The sequence below is a fragment of the Schistocerca gregaria genome, chromosome 4 (assembly GCF_023897955.1).
Source record: "Schistocerca gregaria isolate iqSchGreg1 chromosome 4, iqSchGreg1.2, whole genome shotgun sequence".
NCBI classification, from domain to species: domain Eukaryota; kingdom Metazoa; phylum Arthropoda; class Insecta; order Orthoptera; family Acrididae; genus Schistocerca; species Schistocerca gregaria.
Window position 1 is genome coordinate 394,369,182 of NC_064923.1, and position 19,826 is coordinate 394,389,007.

Genomic DNA, 19,826 nt, shown 5'->3' on the forward strand with positions numbered 1-19,826 from the left:
TACAATTATGCAACAAATGGGACAAAAGCTTCAAAAGTTAGACACAATGGAACAAAATCAGAGACAAACACAGCAAAAGCTTCAAAAGTTAGACACAATGGAACAAAATCTTCAAAAGTTAGACACAATGGAACAAAAGCTTCGGAAGTTAGACACCACGCTTGAACAAACACGTGAAGATTTAACTACTGAGTTACATAACATTGAATCGAAATGTCAAAAAGTCTGTTATGCCGTAAAAATACAAATTTGTGAGCTTTTTCAACCTATTTTTGCGGCATGAAAATACATTACAGAATCACGAAGCAGCCATAAGAGAACAGCAAACTATTGTTCATGAAAATCATGAGACCTTGCAAGCTAAAATTGACTCAGTTACATCTACCGATTGTTTCGCAACTTTCAAAAACTCATGAAAACTTAAAGGACATAGTAGATACTCTGAAACTTGGTTCAGAAAGACACATGGAGGAAATTAGTTCATTATCAGAGAAAGTAGTCGAACTTTCAGATGAGCTAAATAATTTATCTACAAAGGTAGATGATGATCTGAATGACACACGACCTGTAGCCTTCACAGACACTGAAGAGTGTGAACAAATTAGAAAATTCAAACAAAATCAAAATCAAATCAATACACAGTACAAAAGAGAAATCCGGGAAGTACAAGATCAGTTGGCACAAGCAATACAAGAATTACATATTTCAGAGGACACTCGCGCTCCAGTACGGGAAGAGAGACATAGAAATACGGAACAACCACAAAATAATAACACAGGACACTTCGGAAATTATGAAAGAAATTGGCAAGGCGCATTGAATTTTGAGATGATACCGCCGAAACAATGTAACAATGACCGACATGCGACTCGCCGACCCATGACAGATAACAGACCCATGTTTATTACTACACGTAAATTCAAAACATTTAAGAATTCCGGCAACGACATTCATCCACAAGCGTGGCTTCATCAATTCGCTCATTGTTTTCCTCCCAACTGGTCATTAGAGCACAGATTAGAATTTATGTGTGGCTATTTAGAGAATGAACCAGCTGTAAGAATGCGATGGGTCATTCACGATTGACACAGTGATGGAGAATTTTATCATGCCTTCCTCTCAGCATATTGGTCTCAAAGCTACACAAGACCGAGCAAAACATAGCATCATAATGATGAAACATTTCGAACAATCTGAATTCTCCAGTCTTGTGAAATATTTTGAAGACATGTTGCACAAGAATCAGTACCTGTCAAACCCATACAGCCCCTCAGAACTCATCGGCATTTGCTTCATCACATTACCTGAACATTTACGACATATTATTTTAGCAGGACGTTGCAAAGACAACATTGAAGCTTTTCAGGAACTCTTACAAGAATTAGAAATTGAAACTGAGAATCGCGGAACGCGAAAACAGGAACACAAAAATTACAGGTCACATCCGTCGCAATTCCGCGATGAAAGAAATAATAACTGGACACGACAAGGCTATTCTCACAACACAAATCGTGACCAAAACAGACACCACCCATATGACAACCACTGGCACAGTAATAGTTACAGAGAAAGATCGCATTTCCGTAGTAATGAATATGACAGAGACAATCATAGAAACAGACAATATGCAACCAGAACTATTATTATCACGGGAGACAGAATACCTTCAGACGCAACGGTCCACCGTGCAGTGATAATTCAGGGAGAAATTCTCCACCACTTAACCGACAAGAAAGAAACTACAGGAACTACCGACATGACGACAGACGATATAATCATAACGACAGACCTGAATTTTATCAGAACTGGCGAGCTTCAAACAGGGCAGGGCCTTCTCGTCAAGGTGAATTTGTAGAAGTTAGGTCTCCTAATCCCAATAACGACGCGCGCCAACAAAGAGACAGACAATGACTTGCACCGCAGGCAGCCACGAGCGCCGGCTGGCTCCTCGAAAAACAACATAGACGCTAACGTTGAGAAAATTTTTTGCATTCCTTACCGATGTATACAACATGATAATTGCTTTGAAGTCGAAACTCTGCGTACTAGGAAGAGTAAAGGATTGCACCACATTTCACTCGTAAAACCGTTTATTGAAAGATAATCTGCTTCATAACTTAGTCTTTGCCATAAAATTTTTCACTTCACGTTATTAGTATGCCTTGTCAGACTTAGAAACTGTCAACATGCAACAATGTTTTGAAGTTCACTAATCAGTCTAGAAACTAGGGAACATTTTTAAACAGAAATTACGAATGCATTGTTATAGTGAACAGACATCACAGTGTTATTGTGTGTGTACATTCTTGCTTGTTAGTTGCACGATTACATAACGACTATAAGGCTGACATACTTAGAACATGTACCGGTACTTCTAATGAGATTTTAATGCAACATTTTGGTTTACTTGAAAATACATTCTGGATGTAAAGTACTTTCTGAGAGATATAAGATGACATAATGGTTAGTTAGTTTATGTGACAACTACATGATTTTATCACGACGCTGCTAATGAGTGACAATTTAGAATGTTGCTTTTGCGGTGTTTCTGTTTTATGTCTGCGCAGTTTTATGTATTATTCTGGAAAGTAAAACATGTTTTAGTAGTAACTATTGTGGTATAGCTACAATGAGACAGCCTTTTCCGTAGCACAACAATATGTTACACAATAGAACTTTCTTGATCACGGTAAGGTACGTAATAACTACGATATCTATACGCAAAGCATTTCACTTTGGTTTATGATGAGGTAAGTACACTGACATCAGCAGAACTATGCTTACAGAGGACGATGACTACGACACTTCCACAGAATTATCTTACAGCAAGACGCACATTTAGCGCTACAGGTCACGCATTTGAGTGATTAATTTTGTACTTAAACCATTTATTTTTCAAGACTTTTCAATTACAAAGAAAGTTTTTTGTGATACATTTCATTCCATTGCTGTAATCTGCAACACCTGAGGGTATAATTACACTAATCCTCCGGGGAGTACACGCCTACATTGTGTACCATGTGTTTGGCAATCACAAGGAGCCCCAGTTAGTATGGCATTTGCTTATACAACTTTACACATCGGTACCATATTTCTCTAACACATAAATTACACAGCTATCTGATCATGTAATTGAGAGAGACAAACATTGAAGACGTGTTGATGAACATGTCTATGTGTAATAAGGTAAGGAATAAGGAGTAGTGGTTAGGGACTCTGACTTGTGAAAAACGATGATGGAAACCAAGAATCGTACGTTAAAGAGTTATGAAGTGTGTGTAAATGGGTGAATGTATCACAATGCCGACGAAAATTTTTTGGACGCTATTATATTTAAAGGATTTTGTTTCTACACATTTGTAACGCAAATTCTCGACCTCTGAAATTTTATATGAAACTGTCACTGTAGTGCAAACTGGTGTCGTAAATATTTCGGTAAGAAAGTTAAGTGACCACCTTCACGTAATGCGTCGTGAGCACCCAGCTGCACGACAGTCACCTGGAAAAAAGCCATTAGTGTGTGCCTTTCAGAGGCACAGGTGTAGAAAAAAGGAGGCCATTATCCTCGCTATTGACATTTCTTTGTAGAAAGCATCGCAAATACGACAAGCTCAAACTTGAAAACATATGATTATACTGTGGAGCTCTTAATTTATGATATTTACTAAAATGCCTAATGAAATGATGAGAAACATTTTACATCTGTAGTCTTTCTAGTTGAGAGATTGCTAATTTTGTTTAATATCTGGTTTACAGCTGTGTTGCAGCATTGGTTTTATAAAATAAAATTAAACGCATTTGCTAATGTGAAACTTTCTGTCAACAGATCTATTAAATAATAATTTTGTGATCCACATTCTTCGAAAATGGAGCACTTGGAAAGGAAAGAACAATAAGAAGAAACTAATAACAGTAACTGCATATATAATTTTCTTTTCAAGTACTTGGTAATATTTTTTTTACAGTAAGTTGTTGTGATGCACCACTTAAATGACATTGATATTAAGATGTGAATAGACATTTCCCTTTTCTGCATTGTTGTTTTTAATGTAATATTTTTTCTGCTTGAGCTTTGTCATGTTTAGGTATAAGTTATTGCATTTGCTGCTGCTGCTTTCCAGGCATAGTGCTACTAAATTTGACTTTGTATTACTCTGTTAAGGCAGTTTTACAAATGATTTATTTTTATTGTTTGCTGCACATTGCCTCATATTAGTTGTAATATTGCAATTGCTCTGCTAATTTATATTTCATGATGCTATCTTTGCCAATTTGCATTTTTTTCGTTGCTGTTTGTGTTAATTGTTTTGTGTTGCTGCATTGCCTCGTCCCTTAGTTTAGCATCTGAGCTCAGTAGATTTAAGTTAGCTGGGGGTCGACTATATAAGAAACTAACTATGATGAATTTGAAGAAATGCATTGAGAAGCTATAAGAAAATGGTTTGGCCAAAATAGTAGTGTACAGTGGAGAAAAACTATTTTTGAAAGAAGATGTGAACAGAATACAGAAAGCATGCTTGGATAGGATTTTTTTTTGGCTGGAGCAAATGTTGAAATAAGACGAACGATCTATGGAAATAAGTTTTGGGTTGGACTGCAGTACCAAATGTTACACTGAAAACAAACCCTGTTCTTTTCTTTTGTGTTATCCCACTATGTGTTTGTGTACCCTTGTGTATTTGTTTTCTTCCTGTCTCTGTGTACTGTTTCATAGATTTTTTTCTCTTCTAATACTAAGCTACATTCACTATGATGAGGAATACTGTTATCCTCAAATATAGTTTGCATTAATAATATGTTATTTACTTCGTAAAGATGTTTAGACATTATTTATTCTGTTTTGTTTTAATGCTTATGTGTGAAGTTGATGTTTCAAAAGTTATTCTGATCTTTTATGTATGTACTTATGTCGTAATTCCTGTAACACTGATGTATCTGTTTATTTCTATTCTTTTGTAAAGCCTGTGTTACTATAAATGTTATCTGTGCTGTTATGTTATTTAATGATGTATTTTGTACCTTTCTAATTGTATTCTTATGTTGTAAATTTATAATTGTATAGACGCCAGTTCTTCAAATTAAGTTAAATTTCACTGCACATGTTTCTGTTGGTCATAGTAATGTGAGAAGTTGGGACTGTTAGTGTTTGCACGTGTGTTAATAATTCAGCAAGGGACTGCTTAACAGCATTGCTGGTTCTAAGGACAATTCCAAAAACTTTGTGAGTGCACAAGTGGTGGTTCATGGACTTGCTATATTCTCCGCAAGACTATTCGATGGTGATTGTGCCCCTGCACAGTCACAGCAGATGGCTGCTGGCCATCTCTACAAGGACTGCAGTGGGTCTGCACCTTTGATGACCCACCAATACCACTATTTATACAAGGACTACAGTGGGTCGACACCTTTGATGACTCACCAATACCATTATTTCTACAAGGAGTGCAGTAGATCTGCTCTGTGATGACCTACCTACCAATATTCTTCAAAACTTCGACTGACTGCTGTGGGTTTGCTCTGTTGTGGCCCATTACTTGTCTGCATGTCAAGAGTCAGCACTGTCTTTCCGCTGGAAGGACAAAACTACTTCGTCAAGACTACATGGAAATCCACTACTTCCTTGTGCATTCTCTTTTACTGCTCAGACTTTAAGAAAAACATTGCAATTTTACTGTGATTAACGATCAGAACTGTCTTTATGGACTGTGAGAAAAATTTAGCTTTTGACCAACATTGTATCGATAAGTGAGTGCATTTGATTTCTTTGTTATTGCAATTATGAAAAATTCTTTTAAATCTGTATTGGCCACTGCCCAAAACAATTTGTAAAAATTTTGTGCTGAGTATGGGGGCTATGTAAGTAGGCTGTTTAGGTTTTTATATTGGTAACGCGACGTAGCGCTCTGTATGAAAATCAGTGGCTGTGCTGTGTGCAGTCTGGCTGGTTTGCATTGTTGTCGGCCATTTTAGTGTTGGGCAGTTGGCTGTTAACAGTGCGTAGCGTTGCGCAGTTGGAGGTGAGCCGCCAGCAGTGGTAGATGTGTGCGCAGTTGGAGGTGAGCCGCCAGCAGTGGTAGATGTGGGGAGAGAGATGGCGGAGTTGTGAGAGCGGATGATCTGGACAGAGACAGTAACTTTGTAAGACTGGGTGTCATGAACTGATATATATAATATGACTCTTGAACAATATCAGGTAAATCCATTGTTTTTTCTTTATCAAAATATTTTATTTGCTAGCTAAGCCTATCAGTAATAAGTGCCTTCAGTAGTTTGAATCTTTTATTTAGCTGGCAGTAGTGGCGCTCGCTATATTCAGTAGTTCGAGTAACGAAAATTTTTGTGAGGTAAGTGATTTGTGAAAGGTATAGGTTAATGTTAGTCAGGGCCATTCTTTTGTAGGGATTATTGAAAGTCAGATTGCGTTGCGCTAAAAAAATATTGTGTGTCAGTTTAAGCACAGTCATGTGCAATTTTTCTAAGGGGACGTTTCACTGCGACCGTAGCGGTCGCTCGGTTCCAGACTGTAGCGCCTAGAACCGCACGGCCACTCTAGCCGGCTGGGCTTAGAACTGAGAAGAGTCAACTGCATTATTAAATTCAACGACAGTCCTTGGATGTAGGAGTATATGTACGTAAATACCCATAAAATATCATTCTTGACATGTGCTTTAGATAAAGATTTTTACAAATGAATGAATAACTTGCTTTTTGAGAAGACAATGGGAAATATCAGGAAACTACGCAATACTAAATTAGTCAGTCATTGGTAAGGGGTCGTGGAGTGAAACACTCGATTGCCAAACAAAGTTTTAAATGGGCAACCATATTCCACTAAGATTTTGTGGCCGACTCTGGATATTGCTAATGTTGCAATACAGTCACGAAATCTATTTATGTCAGTATGCGTGTGCTGGACGTATCAAAACTCCACACGTACCGTTTTCATTACGAGTTTGCTACAACTCATTTTGAAGACCCAGAATTTATTTATATGGAAACAGACTGCTTCATGGTGTTTTCACGAAACATACGCACCACGAAGCAATACATTTGTAGACTCTTTTACAAACATACTCTATCAGAACTGTAACAGTAAATAATACTCTGATGCAGAATGCCTCTCTCGCAGCGACTTGGCTGATCATCTCCATGATTCTTTCGGGCTTACTAAATGTACCAGCAGCGAAATGTACTACTTTTCTTTGGGCTTCTCTTTTTCCTCTGTCAATCCTATTTAGTATGGCTCCCATATTGGTAAGCAGCATACATATATCGGTCGAACAAAGATTTTGTATGCTACCTTCTTTTTACTGAGATCGATTTTTTGATTTAGTAGTCAAATGCATTGTTTAATCACTGATTTGATGAATGATTATATTATAGGTTAAAAGTAATTTAATTAACTCAAGTATCCAGTTAAAGATACCCTCCCACCCAGTAACAAGGGCTATAAACAGGTCAACATATAATATGCATATTCACCCCAAGTTTCTATATTTGTTCATGTGAGAGATACATTATTGAACTAAAACATTATGACCACTGCCCACCGCGAGATCAAATACTGCCCGATGGGGTTATGGGTATGTGCTCAGCTAAGGAAAGAACGTAAGTGAAGTAGAGATGACTGGGGAATCATTACGTCGACGATACGGGCCACAAATTGGAGAATCCACTAATATATTTGACTTTCACAAAGAGCGTATTATTATGGTCAGTGCCTAAGAAAGAGCATCTTGGTTCGACGAAGTTGGTCGGCTATCTGCGTGCCACTGTCGTGAGCATCTATGGGAAGTAGCTGAAGGACGGTGAAACCACGAATAGAGTACAAGGTGTTGGAGACCGCGCCTCCTTATAGAAGGTGGAAACTGGAGACTAAACTACAGCGGGACACAGCAGTTCTGGTGACAAAGTGCAATGCTGGTGCAGTCACAAAAAAAGTATTTCGGAACTTACTGGTCAGCGCCGATTGCTAAACATATGGCTTCAAAGCAGTTGATCCTCACATGTTCCCTTGTCGACCCAACACGAGCATCGATTACGACAGCAGCGGACGTGGGATCATTGAAACTGGACTGTAAATTAATGAAACCATGTTGCTTGTACGAGGCGTATTTTTTAAGTAAGTACCGTTTTGAAATTAAAAAAAGATGTGCTAAGATATCTCAATAATTTTGTTTTTACATGAAAGCCTGTACCTTAATCTACGCACTAATGCCATTACAGTCTGATTCTTCCTTGTTTACGTTGTGTACTGAGTGTTTAAGATGCCTCCGATAATCGTGAGTCCCGCCGACTGTGAAGTATGGGCTGTTATAAGATTTCTTAGTGCTAAAGGCCTAAAAGCGATCGATACTCATCGTGAGATCTGTGCAGTTTACGGAGAAAACATTATGAGCGATGGAACTGTAAGAAAGTAGGTGAGAGCATTTAAAGACGGCCGCACAAATGTGCGTGATGAACAACGGTGTGGACGTCCTTCGGTCATTAATGGAAGTTTGGTGCAGGAAGTGGACAATAAGGTGAGAGAAAACAGACGCTTTACGATTTCCTCCTTGCGGGATGACTTTCCTAATGTTTCTCGTCGTGTTTGGTATGGCATTGTGGCCGAGCACTTGAATTACCGAAAATTGTGCGCACGTTGGGTACCGAAAATGTTGACGGATGTGTACAAAACCTCACGTTTAGACAGTGCATTGACTGTCCTTGAGCAGTACCACAACGACGGTGATGATTTCTTAAGCCAAATTGTTACGGGCGATGAAACATGTGTGGCCTACGTCACACCAGAATCAAAGCAACAGTCCATGGAAGTTGAGCAACGGCATCGTTATGCTGCAAGACAATGCCCGTCCGCATGTAGCGAATCAGACCAAAGATGTCATCACATCTTATCGATGGGAAACTCTAGATCATCTTCCGTACAGCCCCGATCTTGCACCCAGTGACTACCATCCGTTTCTGCACTTGAAGAAACACCTGGGCGGTCAGCGTCTCCAAGGCGATGACGAAGTCAAAACAGTGGCGATCGAATGGTTAAGAAGTCAGGCGGCAGACTTCTACGGGGAGGGTATTCAAAAACCGGTACAACGTTATGACAAGTGCCTCAATATTGACGGAAATTATGTAGAAAAGGCTTTCACGTAAAAATAAAATTATTGAGATACCTTAGCACGTCTTTTTTAATTTCAAAACGGTACTTACTTAAAAACACGCTTCGTACATATGAATCAGGCTTCTTGTTAAATCAGTTATGTAATCCTGTCTGGATAAACTGTCATCCAAGCTAACAGTAGTTCTAAATATAAACACAGGACAGTGGGGGCTGTATTATGAAATGGGGATCATTCACCTGGACGTGCATGGGGTCTGTGGCAGTAATCGAAGGCCCCGTGACGACTGTGGATTAAGTGAACATAGTTCGGACCACCCACATCCCTCCACACTTACTGTCTTCCCCGACGGTGATGGCGTCTTCCAGCAAGATAACAGTTTGTATCAGAAGTCCAGAATCGTGATACAGAAGTTTGTGGAGAATTAAACTGAACTCACGTCGATCCCTTGGCAGCTAAACTCAGCTGATCTGATGCCGGTTCAAAATGGCTCTGAGTACTATGGGACAGTCCCCTAAAGTCATCAGTCCCCTAGAACTTAGAACTACTTAAACCTAACTAACCTAAGGACATCACACACATCCATGCTCGAGGCAGAATTCGAACCTGCACCCGTAGCGGTCGCGCGGTTCCATACTGTAGCGCCTAGAACCGCTCGAGCACCCCGGCCGGCCTGAAACCGGTGCTACACATCTGTGGTGCTATCGGGCGCCAGCTCTGCGCCTGAAAAATAGCGGGCCGTAATTTACGGGAATAGCGTTAACTGAGCGTCTGGTTCCACATACTGGTTGGCTATAATTAAAATGCAGCTACTCACAGAGGTTCAGTGTGGGATGTAGTTATTGTATGGTTGGCTGATTGGGGAGTGAGGGGTGGGGGGTGGGGGTGGGGAGGCAAACAGCGAGGTCATTGGTTCCTATTGTATGGCAGCTTAAATCGGTACACATTTGAATGTGTTAATCCAGAACCGATTTACACTGGAAAAAAATTAGTCTCAATTTTGGCAACCAGGAGCATCTCTTTTGCTGTGAATTCAAGAAAGACGTAAAGAAATGTTTACATATGCAGTGGATTAGCAATGCAGTGTGGGCACTAAAGATCAAACAAGTGAGAAAGTCATAATGTTGATTTTATTAATAGCTAGAGCTTACGCAGTTTGTTCAGTATGAGTACTGGAGAGGTGTCGACGAGCTGTTGTAGAGTGCCAGAATTGCAGCTGGTGGCCAAAAATGGAACTACTTCTTTTCCACCGTGAATAGGTTCCGCATTAACGCATCGGGATATCTACCAAGTTTCGTTACCATACGTTAATTACATCCCGTGGGTAGCTGCACTTTGACTATAACCACCCGATGCCTCCAGAAAACTACCAAAGACTTGTCACTGCTGCATTGCACTCAGGAGGTGGGTCAACTCGCTATTAAGCAGGTGGTCATAACGCTTTGGCTCATCAGTGTATAACGTCCCGTAGTTCCAAGCAAATGAACAGAAACCTCGTTTCCGCTTTACTGGCCTTATTGAAGACGTCCTTGACGGCGCACAAGTAGGACTCATAAGGAGGATCGTCCACGCAGCCGATCCGCGTCCAGACGCGCTGCACCATGTAGCGCGCGACGTGGCTGTCGTTCTGCACGGGAGAGGCGACGCCGTAGCCCAGTATGAAGCACCTGTCGCGCCACTCCGGGCCCAGCCTACGGCACGACACACGCCCCGCCCTCTGAGACTCGCCAACCCTCGCCACAGACTTCCAGCACCTTGCAGCGCAGCTGTACTGCGATTTAAGTACCAGTTATTCACATCGAAAATAATCTTGACAAATGCCGCACAATCAGCTCTGTTCACGAATACCACCAAAGGCCTTAAACTGAACTTACGCGGGGCGTTCAGTAAGTAACTCAACACTTCTTTTTGGTCAATTTCGGTTGCCAAATGAAAATTGGTTGTGCGATATCGTGGTATATTCCCGCTTCTGCCTCTACAGGGTGGCCCATTAATAGTGACCGGGCAAAATATCTTACAAAATAAGCATCAAACGAAAAAACTACAAGGAATGAAACTCTTCTAGCTTGAAAGGGGGAAACCAGATGGCGCAATGGTTGGCCCGCCAGATGGCACTGGTATAGTTCAAACGGATATCAACTGCGTTTTTTTAAATAGCAACCGCCAGTTTTATTACAGATTCGTGTAGTAGGTAAACAAATATGAATGTTTTAGTTGGACCACTTTTTTCGCTTTGTGATAGATGGCGCTGTAACAGTCACAAACGTATAAGTACGTAGTATCACGTAAAATTCGGCCAGTGCGGACGGTATTTGCTTCCTGATATTACCCGTGTTAAAATGGACCGTTTACCAATTGCGTGAAAGGTCGATATCCTGGACGACATCATCCAAGTGTCCGGACTGTTCGCCGGATTGTTACGTTATTTAAGGTTCAAAAATGGCTCTGAGCACTATGGGACTTGACTTCTGAGGTCATCAGTCCCCTAGAACCTAGAACTACTTAAACCTAACTAACCTAAAGACATCACACACATCCATGCCCGAGGCAGGATTCGAACCTACGACCGTAGCGGTCGCGCGGTTCCAGACTGTAGCGCCTAGAACCGCTCGGCTACACCGACCGGCGTTATTTAAGGGAAGAGGAAGTGTTCAGCCACATGTGAAACGCCAACCACGACCTGCAACAAATGAGGATGCCCAAGTAGGTGTTTTAGCTGCTGTCACGGCTAATCAGTAGCAGACAAATTGCGCGAGAATCGGGAATCTCAAAAACGTCGGTGTTGAGAATGCTACATCAACGTCGCTTGCACCCTTACCATATTTCTATGCTCCAGGAATTGCACGGTGACAACTTTGAACGTTGTGTACAGTTCTGCCACTCGCCACAAGAGAAATTACTGGACTATGACAGATTTTTTGCACACATTCTATTTAGCAACGAAGCGTCATTCACCAACAGTGGTAACATAAACTGGCATAATATGCACTATTGGACAAAGGAAAATCCACGATTGCTGCGACAAGTGGAACATCAGCGACCTTAGTGGGTTAATCTATGCTGCGGCATTATGAGAGGAAGGATAACTCGCCCCCATTTTATCGATGGCAATCTAAATGGTGCAACGTATGCTGATTTCCTACGTAATGTTCTACCGATGTTCCTACAAGATGTTTCACTGCATTGCAGAATTACGATGTACTTTCAGCATGATGGAAGTCGAGGACATAGCTCGCTTACGGTTGAAGCGGTATTGAATAGCGTATTTCATGACAGGTGGATTGGTCGTCGAAGCACTATACCATGTCCCGCACTTTCACCCCGGGCTTCTTTCTGTGGGGAAAGTTGAAGGATATTTGCTATCGTGATCCACCGACAACGCCTGACAACAGGCGTCAGCGCATTGTCAATGCATATGCGAACATTACAGAAGGCGAAATACTTGCTGTTGAGAGGAATGTCGTTACACGTATTGCCAAATGCTTTGAGGATGACGGACATCATTTTCAGCATCTATTACATTAATGTGGAATTTACAGGTAATCACGCTGTAACAGCATGCGTTCTCAGAAATAAAAAGTTCACAAAGGTACATGTATCACATTGGAACAACCGAAATAAAATGTTCAAACGTACCTATGTTCTGTATTCTAATTTAAAAAACATATGTGTTACCAAATGTTCGTCTAAAATTGCGAGCCATTTGTTTGTGACTATTACAGCGGCATCTGTCACAAAGCGAAAAAAATGGCCCAACTAAAACATTCATATTTCTTTATGTACTACACGAATATTTAACAAAAAATGGGGGTTCCTATTTTAAAAAACGCAGTTGATATCCGTTTGACTTATGGCAGCGCCATCTACCGGGCCAACCATAGCGCCATCTGGTTTCTCCCTTCGAGCTAGACAAGTTTCGTTCTTTGTACTTTTTTCGTTTGACGCTTATTTCGTGAGATATTTGGTCCGGTCACGATCGATGGACCACCCTCTATATATTCATGAAGCTCCGATAGGCGGTGGCGCTAAGAGTAGCCTTCATATGGCGTCTGTAATGGAGGTGCCTTCCAAACAGAGAGCTGTCATTAAGTTTGTTTTCTTGGAAAACCAGATATTTATAGCCGTTTGCAGAATGTCTGCAGCTGTCTCCTCAAGCTTCTTTCCGGCCGAACTTGGGGTCTGGACCCCTCCACCATCCTCCATACCAATAAATCTCTAATTCGCCCTATCCTTTGCTACGCCCACCCTGCCTTGATATCCGCTGCCCCTACCTTTTACAAATCCCTTCAGATCCTAGAACACCATGCTCTTCGTCTCGCCTATCGCATCCATCTTCCCTCCCCCACGCGGATCCTGTACGACCTTATTCCCTTCCCCCACCTCCTCCTTTTCCTCGAACAGATTCGGATTCTCTACACCTCCCGTAAACTCGATCCTCCTCACCCGCTGGTCTCTCCCATGGTCTTCTGCCCCCGTCCACAGCTGCGCCTGTATTTCCACCTCCCACCTGCTCTCCATCTCTCCACTCTCCACACCCTCTCCCAAGGTGGCTTCCGCCAGCTCCCCTCCCTGATGATGCCCTCCTCCCCTCCATCTACCCCCTACCAACTTTGATGTTCCCTCCCTCTTCCTGTGTTTGTTCCTATTGGCACCCTCACTCCCTTCTCTACCCCTTCCCTCCCTCCTCCCTTTCTTCCCACTCCTCCCCCATGCTTCCCCTACCCCCATACCTCCACTGCTCCTCCCATCTCCTCTGCCATTGGCATCTTTGCTCTCCCCTCTCCCTCCCCCTCCCCCTTCTTCCCCTCTAGGCAGGTCCCCGCACACGTTACATGGACATTCGCGCGCCGGAGATCATCGGCATCCATCTGTCGTTTGTGCCACCGTATTTGTGTTTAGTGTTCGCCGTCACGCTCCAATGTTCACCTCTGCCATCGACATCATCAGTGTTTGTGCGCCGTGCCAACTGGTTTCAGTGTATTTTTCGTCGAGTGTGAATGGCTCCATGTTTTTGTATTCTGTGTCTACTGTTTTTTACCCGCCATTATGTCAATTATGTGTATTCTTTATGTTTTCTCATTGTCTACTCTCAGGTTGAGGAGCAGCGTAGAATGCTGCTACCATCCCACCTGTTGTACAGGTATTAAAATTACAATAAAGGAAAAAAATAATGTCTGCGGGGCCCTGGCAGTGAACTAAAACATGGGTCATTGAAAGATACATCTGTAATGTCGCGCAAACCTGCCCCATCTCCCGCCTGCTGGCCGGCTGTGCACAGTTGCAACTCCGGCAATTTTGAAACGTGCGCACACTCTCATTCGAGGTGTTCGACAGATCACAGTCAAACACCTCGATGCACAACTGAATGTCTCTTGAGGCAATGCTGATACACTCGTCCACCAGTTGCAGTATTCAAAGGTGTGTGAGTGCTGGGTTCCTCGCCGCCTAGCTGAAGTCCAAAAAGAGCAAAGACAGACTGGAGCACCATCTGTGCGGAACTGCTTGCATCTTACAAGGCTGATCATGACAATTTTTTATCGAACATCAATACAGGCGATGAAACATGGGTTCATCACTTCGAAACGAAAAAAAAGGGAAACGGCGATCCACGGAGTGGTGTCGCACTACCTTGAATTCGAAAAAAAAGTTCAAAGCTACATCCTCAGTCGCTGAAGTGATGGGGAGGTTCTTCTGGGACTCTCAAAAGTGATTCTGTTTGATGTCCTCCGTCATGGTGCAACAATCAGCTCGGAAATGTACTGCACTACCCTCAGAAAATTGAAGAAGCTTTTTATGTCCATCCTTTTAGCAGGAGGTCTTTGTGACGACGGCCGTTTACTGTCGTGACAAAAAATAAAAACACCGACAGCCGTCCTTATGATTTTAATTTATTTTGTCACTAACAGTTTCAACACTTCATTGCCTCATCTTCAGGCCTGTATGCATAAAACATTAAAGATAGCATTCTCATCCTTCATGATACTCTGCATCCTTGTGGGCTACTTGGTATATGCATTCGCATATGAATGTTTGCATCATGAACAGTTTCCTTGTGGGCGTCTTTCATACGTTCTATTCGAGCTGTTTGTGATACTAATTAATAGTTATAAAGTTAAAAAATGCTTCAATTGGCTCTGAGCACTATGGGACTTAACATCTGAGCTCATCAGTCCCCTAGAACTTAGAACTGCTTAAAACTAACTAACCTAAGGACATCACACACATCCATGCTCGAGGCAGGATTCGAACTTGCGACCATAGCGGTCGCGCGGTTCCAGTCTGAAGCGCCTAGAACCGCTCGGACACTGCGGCTGGCAGTTATAAAGTTACTGTAGGCTGCTTAAACTAGCATAAGTAATCGAAAGCTACGGTAGTCTTCCTAGTTCCTTTCGTCAGCTAATGTTGTACCTGCATTACCTGTATGTTGGGTGTGCTGCATATTTATCAGGCGCTACCTCGTAAACTGGTCAATTATTTACTGTGTTTTAGAAAGCACTGAGACATTAAGCTACTGGCCTACTTTTGCTTGCTATTCCTTTGATATACGTTTATTTAATTTGTTTGTGTATCTAATTATGTGTGTTAGAACGTGTTTATGGTCCAGCTGTAGGAATATTTATTTAATTTCAAGTTAATTAAATTTAAATCCAGTATTTCGAAGGTGTTTTATCTTTGTGAGTATGCACAGGCTTGAAGACATGGCGGGAGCACTCTGACCAATCACACCCCTCGTGTATGGGGAGATTCGATGGAAGTGGGAGAACAGTACGGCACAGGACACGGAGAGTCCGGGACAGGCGGCGGAAAGACTTGGACAGTGGGGCAGTTTGTGCGCGGTCGTAGAGGATAGAAATATTTCGGAGTGCCGACCTGTGCTCTTAAGTGATTTCTGTGGCTTCTGCAGTGAAGATGTAGTATGGGTTCAGAAGTGAATATCTGGCGAGCTACATTGTTGTTCATAACTAATTACGTGATGTAGGAATCTATTGTTTTCCTGTTATTCAACTTATGTTTTATTTAACTGCTGGACCACCGACGCCAATAAGTGTTTTGCAGAAATATATCGCGTTCTCATCATTTAAACTCGTTAAGATAGTACCTGCTGATTTTATTTAATTGCAATCTTTCACTTATAAATTTGTCTGTTACATTCATAATTCGCAATTGCCAAGTGATAGAAACCTTCGACCATTCGGTGCATGTGTGTATTCTCACCGTATACTGTAGACTCAGCAGTATTTGGCCTGTAAAGCGGCCATTACGTATCCGAGCCCCTAGACAATGAAGCCATCCAAAGCTTCCAATATTGGAACTCTGGGTCGGAGGGTACGCAGTTGAGGGCCACCACACCAACATGGTTTCACATTTGGCGACTGTGTGCTAAGCATTTCCTGTTGCGCTGGTAACACTTGCAGCCTCACACCTCGCCCCTGGCACATGAGTACCCCATGTCATGGAACATGAACTGCCTCAGGGGTTATTACGTCTGGTCTTTATGTAATGTGTGGAGTATTATCACATACATATGGAAATACCACATTCTTCCAATTGCTTTGAGCAAGAGCTACTTCAGGAGTTATTAAATCCAACTGAATGTCTCTAAATACACTTTGAAAGAGATCGCTGCTCAGTAGTTAGCTTCAATTTTGTGACGTTTACCGCCACAAGACTGGGACACACTTGTGAAACCTCTCAGTCTTCATCCAGCCTTCCTCCCTGAGAAAATTCATGCGCTTTTATGGGAAACTGAGCCCAAAACCGATATCAGTTACAATATCCGACTTTAAACGCCAAAACGACGATATTTGGAAGTTGAAATACATATCTCTGTAACTCTATACAGGATGCTCACCTCTTGAGTTTTTGCTGCTTCTTTGAAGGCGCTGCCAGAAACAGAAAAATTTCTGAGTCTTAGAGCTGCTATGGTGCTCATCACTTTTCTGTAACGCTGAATGGGCTTAGTTTATATTTGCCCCTGGAGTAGGGGATGTTAAGGCTCTTACTTTTTTTTATTTTACTCACTTCTGGAAGTACACTAGTGTCTAAGTGCAGACAGTAAAAACGGAACAATTACGTATCTAAAAGTTCATGACATATTTCGAATCCCGAAACAGATCGTGAAAAAAAAGACACAAACAGAATTCAAAGCTCTAAAGCCACAACGGTGGTTGGGGAACAGCAACCTGCCTGTCCAAACCAGAGTAGAATGAAGCTCCCTAACAGTTTTAATCTGCCAGGAAGTTTCATATCAGCGCACACTCCACTGTAGAGTGAAAATTTCATTCTAGAAACATCCCCCAGGCTGTGGCTAAGCCATGTCTCCGCAATATTCTTTCTTTCAGGAGTGCTAGTTCTGCAAGGCTCGCAGGAGAGCTTCTGTAAAGTTTGGAAGGTAGGAGACGAGATACTGGCAGAAATAAAGCTGTGAGGACGGGGTGTGAGTCGTGCTTGGGAAGCTCAGATGGCAAAGCACGTGCCCGCGTAGGCAAAGGTCCCGAGTTCGAGTCTCGGTCCGGCACACAGTTTTAAGCTGCCAGGAAGTTTCATATCAGCGCACACTCCGCTGCAGAGTGAAAATCTCATTTCAGAAGAGAATGGTCTGCTTGGACGTGTGTGTGAACATTCAAACAAAGGAGACATCATGTGGCTCTCAGACGTCACAGAACTTTCCGCAGATACCTTGTCCGTGTCTTGCTCGAACCAGTCTGTGGAGACTCCTATGCACTGCACGAATATTGTCTTGTGACTCTCTGACGTCATGGAACTTTCTGTGAATGGAGTACTCTGATTGTTTCTCACTGAATTTACCCACCAACCTGCTGCTGCCGGTGTGGGAGCACTGTCCACCACTTTCTCTCGCATCTTAGGGCATAAAATCGAGTCTTCAGTATCATATCTAAGGTGATTCCAAGTTAGTGGCTAGTGTTTGTGGGGTAATGCAATCCCTGAGATAGGGACAACATGGGATGTAATTTCACATGTGAAACACCGCTGGTGTGCGTTTATCTGTTTCCTTGTAAGAGGCATTCTCCATTGCTAATGATCATTTTACAGGACTCGTGCAAACATAATACATTTTATGAACCATGATCGGATGTCAACAGTGGGCGCTGTACACTTCTGGAAAGCTATATCGAGCGTGTATCACAAAGATCCTATGGTTTTTTTTATCTTTGGTGTAGAAGGGAGTACTTATATCATCTTAAGGTTTGTTACCATAGTGAATGGAAAAGAAAACTTGCAGTGTGGATCTGTGTCCGTGTTGAACATTTATGTCCTGCATTAGAGTACAAATGTTTTTGTTCTACGATCATGTCTCTCTCTTACCAATGCCTATTTGGTACTGACCCCAGACACAAAAACAATACTTTAGAATTAAAAGTACATCTTTGCATGAAACGAAACGTTTTCTTCTGTTATACCATCACAACATGTAACACCATAGCTCTAATACTCTACTGATTTATTTTGCTTTTGTTTTATTTAATGTTACATCGTTGAGCTTCTGTAAATGTTGTTTGATTGAATCGATAACACAAAATTGTATACTCCTTTCTTTGTAAAAACTTTGATGTCATGGTTTGATTCTATGCAATGTAGTGTATCTATCATTTAAATTCTTTGTGCCAATTGGATGGAGACAAAACTTACTGTATATGATTGGAATTTGTTTAAATAATTTGGTTTAGAACTACCTATATGTGCAAATGTTCTGTTGTATTGAAAATGTTTGTTTGCTGTTATGTAAACTGCGGACTTCACTTTGGGTTCTTAGTTACTTAATATGCAAAAGGTATTGTGGTTCCCCTCGGGAATGGAACTGTGTAGCGCGCTCAAATTGTGGTTGGCCTAGGTAGAAAAGGTGGAACCAAGAGCCAGTCGGGGACGAGCCACCAAACTGTTCATTGACATGCAAAAGTTGTATATTGTGCTGGTTCCGAGAGAGACTTTTTCTACCACTTTCCAATGCCTCGGATGGATGGATAAATAGCTGGAACGATTCTGGAATTTCTATCCATCACCGCCACCAAGAAGGGCCAGAGTCCAGCATTCTGCCTGCAAATCCACCTACCAACATGCAGTTGCCACCACATTGCGAAATCACTGTAAAGGAATACTATAATAATGTACAGTGAAGGATCAGCTTATTGGATGTGTTAGTGTGCTCAAGTATAAGGTAACTTATAATTGAATTCATGTACTTATCTTGAATCTTTTCCTTATCATAACACCTCTCCATTTGAACTATGATTACCGAGTGTCCTTGTTTGTGGAAAAATGAAAGCCTCAAAACATTAAATAATGTTGTTTGATCTTTGGTAAGAAGAGAGTATTCAGACTTACGGTGGATGTAGTGAAATTGTGGGAGGTAGTAAATATAGTTTTGTGAAAGCCTCCCAGTGATGGAAACAGTCCAATTTAAAGTTATTTTGGAGTTCCAAAGTCACCTATTTAATCATTTACTTGAAAGTAGAAGACTGTGGTAATGAAGACAATTTTCTGTTTCTTTTAAAAATTAAAAGTTCTTAAAACTGAGGCTTATAAAGTTATGTTTAGTTAATGATGTTAGTGCTGCCTGTAGTAAATTTTAAAAGATGAGTCAGTTTCTTTTAAATTTGTTAACATTCTGTCTCACTGCAGTAAATGTCGTGAATTGCAGTTGTGGAAAGCTGGATTCTTGCTAAGCACTTGTTTCTTTTGGGTATTGAAAGT

The 19,826-nt window shown here is 41.6% G+C and overlaps 1 protein-coding gene across 1 annotated transcript in view; it reads right to left on the reverse strand.

Moving 5' to 3' along the window:
- LOC126267742 (uncharacterized) overlaps nt 1-18,556 on the reverse strand; it is a 45,974-nt gene extending 27,418 nt beyond the window's left edge. Inside the window, exons 1-2 of the mRNA XM_049973044.1 lie at nt 18,536-18,556; nt 10,627-10,884 (exon numbers count right to left, since the gene is read on the reverse strand). Of these exons, the coding sequence (XP_049829001.1) occupies nt 10,627-10,884; nt 18,536-18,556 (279 nt within the window). The remainder of the gene's footprint in view (nt 1-10,626; nt 10,885-18,535) is intronic.
- Nucleotides 18,557-19,826: the final 1,270 nt, after the last annotated feature.